The 6,799-nt window shown below is 38.5% G+C and overlaps 1 protein-coding gene across 8 annotated transcripts in view; it reads right to left on the bottom strand.

The window, feature by feature from the left end:
• phf3 (PHD finger protein 3) overlaps positions 1 to 6,799 on the bottom strand; it is a 167,377-nt gene that overhangs the window by 126,333 nt on the left and 34,245 nt on the right. For 4 of the 8 annotated variants that reach the window (XM_043681546.1, XM_043681520.1, XM_043681536.1 and 1 more), the window contains one exon: positions 1,076 to 1,336. The exons of the other annotated variants lie outside the window; for them this stretch is intronic. In XM_043681546.1, coding sequence (XP_043537481.1) covers positions 1,076 to 1,316 — 241 coding nt within the window. In that variant the 5' untranslated portion in view covers positions 1,317 to 1,336. The remainder of the gene's footprint in view (positions 1 to 1,075; positions 1,337 to 6,799) is intronic. 8 annotated transcript variants of the gene reach the window in all.

The following is a 6,799-nucleotide window of genomic DNA, read 5'->3' as shown; positions in this document are numbered from 1 at the left end:
CGCTCCTTCATCAGGTGGTAGTGGAGGGCTCAATCCTACACACAGAATTTATAGCAAAAATTTGCAGTTGATTTACACATGAAAGAAGTGAAACTGTCACTGTATTCTAACAGATGAAAGGCTTAACAGACAATCAATTTTTCAATGTATAATTTCAGTTACATCACACTGCAAATTTTTGCTATAAATTCTGTGTTACGATCGAGCCCTCCACAATCACCTGATGAAGGAGCGTCGCTCCGAAAGCTCGTGTGCTTCCAATTAAACCTGTTGGATTATAACCTGGTGCTGTGTGATTTTTAACTTTGTACACCCCAGTTCCAACACCGGCATCTCCGAATCAAATGAAATAATGCCCTTTAAAACTTCAAAGCTTCCATTATTTGAAAAAATGGTAAACTTTTGCTGACTTGGATTAACCATTATAATCTAATGCATGGACACATAGGTTGAAGGCTAAATAATTATACAACCATTCTTTACATTATAATTCTGAATTCAACTAAATGGCATATAATTGATTCTGTCACTTCAAGGCGCACAGCTCCAACTCAATTTCCTTTCTTTTCTACTACTCAATAACTGATATCGGCTACCTCCCAAACCTCCTCCTTATTAATAAAATCAGCCCAATTTTAATAGGATTTATGTACTAAATATTATAAGTGGCCCAAACTCAAATTATGCACGATAATATATCACTGAAAACAACATGCTTCAGAGATGTTCCACACAAAATTAAAAATAAATGAGTGACAATTTATCACATTTTTGCAAAAATACCTGCTGGCTATAAAGCAGTTCCCTAATCTTGCATAGTTATGCCAGTTTATTTTTTTTTAAAACTCACCATTATAAATACAGACATTTCCCCCAGTGTAAAAGTTGTAATAATCATTTTAAAGAGGTAGATTTAGACATTTTGGCACTGTGCAAGTGGCATTATGTAAAGGAAGGTGTGGCAGGGGTTTGAGGTGGGAGGAAGCCTTTCCACCCATTCATACAAGTACTACATGGCTACATTAGCCCACATTACTTTTGCAGGCATCGCAGCCAAAAAGCAAGTCAGACCTACCTGTTGAGCATGTTAGCTGAAAGTTGCCATCTTCATTATCTGAAAAGGGCAGGCTGAATTGTGCACTAGCAGATCCTAGCATAGGATCTTTGTCACTCAGCATGTTTCTTAAAGAACCTCCCAGGATGTCTGGTTCTGTGCCACAATCACAAACTTCACTTTCTAAGTCTGGCTCTAAAATCAGAGTGTCATCCAAGTGGTCGGTGGCTAGCAAAGGGTTAAATATATCAATAATATCCATGAAGACATCCACTCGGACTCCTGCACAGATAAAAAGCATGACATATTTCAGATATTAATTGAAGTGCATTCCTAGATCCTCTAACAGGGTTCAACATTTTCACTAAGTTTATACTCAATTGCAAATTTTCTTTACTAAAATATGGTAAAACAAAGACCAAAAACCAGGATAACATGAATAATACTAGCGTATAACTGATTTAGTAATCTTATGTGGGATTGAAGGGTTTGTGAACAATCCAATGCTTGCCAATCAGAAGCCAGTGGGTTAAATTCAAGCTTTTCCAGAAGCAAGCGCTTTTGATGTGACCCTCCAAGTCACTTCCATCCCATTTTTCCCTCCCTTGGTTCAACTGACCTATATTTCCTCCCCATTCTAGATAATACTGCAACATGTCCCAAAATAAATGAATTGTTAGGTTAGTCCAAGACATTTTTGTCAACAATTTACCAAATTTCTGCGGCAGGGGTAGAAAATAGACTCGACTCTTGCTCTTAGAAAGCTAACTTTATAACAATCATTTAAATACATATCACTTAAATATTAGGACAAGAATTAAGAGACATGTCAATTGGCTCAATTATTTTTAATACAAGTAATTAGAACAAGGTGATGATTGCAGGAACAGTAATGCTTCAATTAACTTAGCATCACTTGTTAATGAAATGGTTCCCACTTAATCACCATCTAGCGACTTGTTTTTGGAATGAAAAAATAGGAAGAATCAAAGTGTGTATGGCTTTCACACCCTATCAATACACTGAATTGAACTCATCAAAACTCCTCAGTAAATAATAGAAAATTAAAAACCTATAAAAAGGGACTGTTACACATGAATCTATATCCCATCAGTTTTTACAAAGTGAAAACCGGTGAGAAAATTAAAATGAAAATAGGAAGAAATTGCTATACAGAAGACTTGTTACACTGCAGGCAGGCACAGTGCAACTGTGGAGTTTGTTTTAAATGTTAAAGTTAGTGTATTTGCTCTCATTGCCCCTTTTATTTAACAAATGTGCTATCTTAAATCTGAATATTTAAGTGGAAAATATTAGTTAAAATATTACAAATTGTAGCTAAACATTACCGCCGGCAATAAATTAAATCTTTTCCATATTCAAGCTGTAGCAATGCCATATCACTAATTACAATGTGAAGTGAATAGAGACACCATGGTCATCAAATGGTATTCAATATTTCATGAAAAATGTGTATGGAAGTTATAAAAATATTATTCCACTAATTGATAAATAGGAAACCTGGTGAAAGGATATGCAAGAACTTAAAAATGACTAAAAGCAAAGTATGTTTAATGCCTATTTGGCAGTTGTATTTACTACAAATACCATTCAATAAACAATATAGTTAAGTAACTATTAGAATTTAGGATAAGATGTCGTTATCAGTTGCCACAGTAATCCAAATTAAATGTGCAACTTATTCAGGTCACGCAAAGTTCAGAACCACTTGTGTTTCAAAGTCAAATAAAACACATTCATTCCAAACCATAGATTCCAAATGTTACAGTGAGTTAGATAAAAGTGACTAATTTAGCTTCCCCTCTCCCCCAAAAGACTAACAAAAATTCAGAAATGGTTCAACAAGTGGTTTAGCCCGTTATAATTAAATTCAATCTACTCTGCTTTAACTGCTAACATTTAGACCTGACAAATGCACAATTCTACAGGTTCAATTAAGTCAGACATTGTACGAATTCTAAGAAATTACATTCAAATACTTCTCAGAAAATACTCTCCTGGCCCAAGATAACTCATGACAATTCCCAGCCAACACTTTGTTCAACATCTGTTACTGATTTATCAACTTTTGCCCAGGAAAATTTCTGATTCTTGCCATACAAAATTAAATTCATACGAGGGGAACCAGGTACTTTATAGCTTATTTACAGGTTGCAAAGGCTCTTGGTTTAATCATCCCTCATTTAGATCATTACTAATATTACCAAACATGCAATTTTGAAGAAACATTCTCTTTCATGGAGTGGTAGCATCGCTGCCAAGACCAGCAAGGCTTGTTGCTTGTTAGAACGTGGTGGCGAGCCACCGTTAACTGATGCTGTAACTTGAGTATTAACTTTCCCAGGCAGTTTAGTCTTGCAGCGTTATTTCAGATGACAATCAAGACTTAGCTACATTGTCTCCAGATTCAAATCACATGAAGGTCAGGTTAGGCAAGGTCATGGAAAATGTGAGGTGGGGTTTTATGATAAATCCAACAGTTTCGCACTTCCATTACAGAGACAAAGTACAGTATTTTGGTTCTGGTTTCATAGCAGCCAACTCATTAGATTTTCTACTGAAGTTAGACCCACACACAAATTTGAAGTGATGGAGCTTTATACTCTGTTTAAAAGAAATCATGAACACTCCACTCGCCCAACAAAGTCAATAAACATCTGGTGTAATAGGAATGACAAAAGCAAAGCATGTTTACTGCCTGTTCAGTATTTTAAATCTGAGCTACCTTTTAATTATCTTGAGCTTTTAGATCAAAAGGGGAATTCACATTGGAAACCACAGCTCCTACTCATTACCTAATTGCCACCATTAAGCATAGATAAATTAGAAGGTGAGTTTGTGATGAACATATTCATCTGAACCTCATGCTCTTGCAACTGCAACGTTTCTGTCACTGGACGGGCCATAATGCCAACTACATTCACAATTCAAAAATAATTGCTGGATGCAGTACTAGAAGAGTCAATGGCTACAGTAATAAAGGTTGGGGTCACCACCTCAGTACACAGTGTGTGCAGAAGTGCACCCTAGATCGGTACAAAGAATTAGATTTGGATAACATTATGGAAAAGATCCTTTGGCCCAGCTCATCCTTTCCAATCAGATATCGTAAATCAACTGAACCCCATAACCCTCTAAACCTATTCATATTCACAGACCCATCCAGATGCCTTTTAAATATTGTAATTGCACCAGCCTCCACCACTTCCTCTTTCAAAGCATGTGTAAAAGGGGACCGAACAAGTAACGGTTTCATGCAGAGGGTAGTATACGTATGGAATGAGCTGCCAAAGAAGTGGAGAATGTTGGTACAATAACAACATTTAAAAGGCATCTGGATGGGTACATAAATAAGAATAGGTTTAGAGAGATATGGGCCAAACGTTGGCAAATGGGACTAAATTATATTCAGATATCTGTTCGGTACAGACGAGTTGGACTGAAGAGTCTGTATCCATTTTACACCTCCAATCCTGGCAACCTCCTTGTAAATCTTTCCTGAACCTCCTTTTAGCTGGAGACCAGAAGTGCACGCAATATTCCAAAGTGGCCTGACCAATGTCCTGTACAGCCACAACATGACCTCCCAACTCCTATACTCAATGCACTGACTAATAAGGGCAGGCATACCAAATGCCTTCTTCATTATCCTGTCAAGCTTGAGAATGTGTACAGGGTATAACCAGGGCCTGGAATAAAGATGAAAGAGGTAAAACTATTCTGTATCTCTGTGTATTGCATTGATTAAGAGGAGAACGGGACAATATTGGCGGGAAACGGAATGACAATATTGGCGCAGTCAGCAGAATCCAAACGAAGAGTTATGAATGGTGTCAGCGGCTGCCCAGAACATCGGTGTTTCGAGACAGATGGGCCCACAAGATAAGATTTTAAACCTTGGTCCCTCTCGATATTTCTGTGTGCCGGAGACGTCCCTCAATCGATCGCTCTCTATTCTATGATTCCTCGAACAGTAATTAGTTCAGTTGAGAGACACAGTTTTGCAAGCGTGCTGGCAGGCAGAGGTCAAAGTCTCTGCGCTGCATTAGGGGAAGGAGTGTAATTGAGATTAGAGTCCCCTGGGATGAGTTTGATTGAGGTTCGAGTCCTCCGCACTATGCTGGGGTTCCAGCTCCCTGTGTTTAAGTGGGGTTCGAGTAAAGTGAGAAAGGGGTTAAAGTCCCCAGGGCATCAATGTGGACTTCAACAGCTTCCTCATTTCCCCTTCCCCCACCTCATCCTAGTTTCAAACCTCCAGCTCCACACTGTCCCCTTGACCTGTCCGGACTTGTCCGACCTGCCTAGCTCCTTTTCCACCTATCCACTCCACCCTCTCCTCCCTGACCTATCACCTTCATCTCCTCCCCCACTCACCTATTGTACTCTATGCTACTTTCTCCCCACCCTCACCCTCCTCTAGCTTATCTCTCCACGCTTCAGGCTCTCTGCCTTTATTCCTGATGAAGGGCTTTTGCCCGAAACGTCGATTTTGCTGCTCGTCGGATACTGACTGAATTGCTGTGCTCTTCCAGCACCACTGATCCAGAATCTGGTTTCCAGCATCTGCAGTCATTGTTTTTACCTAAAAAAAAGTAGGGTCAGTGGTCATGTTTTAACCAGATGAGAGTCCTGTATTAAATTACCTTTGCTGCTCTGCTGCTAATGCAGAGTAGGCAAAAGTGAGGACTGCAGATGCTGGAAATCAGAGTCTAGATTGGAGTGGTGCTGGAAAACCACAGCAGTTCAGGCAGCATCCAAGGAGCAGGAAAATCGATGTTTCGACTCTCTTTTACCGCAGTGTTCACAAAAAGAAGGCTGCATTTTTAGTTTGATGTTTCGTTAAGATTTTGTAGAGAATATTAGAACTGGAGGCTGAGCTGCTTAAATGCTTTTAAATATTGTTAAGACTTCATTAGCCCCCTTCATATTGTAAATTCAAAAAAATGTTGATCTCTACCAAAGTTGCCACTCTAATTCTGACCGTTTTATTTGGCAAGTTTCATTTGGAGAACATATTTTAATATATTCAGCATTTGTTGCCCATGAATATTTGAGATTTAAATCTGAACTGAAACTGCCTCTACAATTGCTAAAGCACAGGAAACATCAGTGTTTTCCTGCTGTTCCATACTTTTGAAATACTTTTCTTGACAGCTTTCATATTAGCCATTTATTAAAGAAAAATAATTGTTGTGCAACCTGAATGGGGTTCCCCAGAGGGTTTGACTTTAGGACTGTTGTTTATAAATGATTGAATTGTTTGGGCAGTACAATTTAGAAGTTTATGGATTGTATAAAACTTGATCATGTCATAAATGATGAACAGAATAACAGACTTCAAGAATTCAAAAAATGTTGGAATAGGCAGACACAATTTAGTGTAATTAAATGTGTGACTGTCTTCATACTGATAACCACCTTGGCAAGGAAGGAACGAGAGAGGAAGTGCAAAAATACTTTCAGCAGCTAACATTATCTCTGGAATATCTCCATTCAAAGGTAAAGCGCGCCTTCGAACCACTGCCCAACCCTCCACAACCTGATCTAACGGATTCAATCAGCTCCCCAGTCACAAGCGCGAAAATTGAAGAAACTAACAAGTGAAGAAGTCGTTACTTTTTTTTGTCAGTGGCCTTCCTACAGTTATTAAACCACGTGAGCTTTACCTTGTCTTTCGATCATTTAAGGGATATGAAGGTTCACTGATCAAGCTAACATCACCAC

Source organism: Chiloscyllium plagiosum, chromosome 3, assembly GCF_004010195.1.
Source record: "Chiloscyllium plagiosum isolate BGI_BamShark_2017 chromosome 3, ASM401019v2, whole genome shotgun sequence".
Classification (NCBI taxonomy): Eukaryota; Metazoa; Chordata; class Chondrichthyes; order Orectolobiformes; family Hemiscylliidae; genus Chiloscyllium; species Chiloscyllium plagiosum.
Note: the sequence above shows the minus strand (reverse complement) of the source record. Positions and strands in the feature narration are given on the sequence as shown.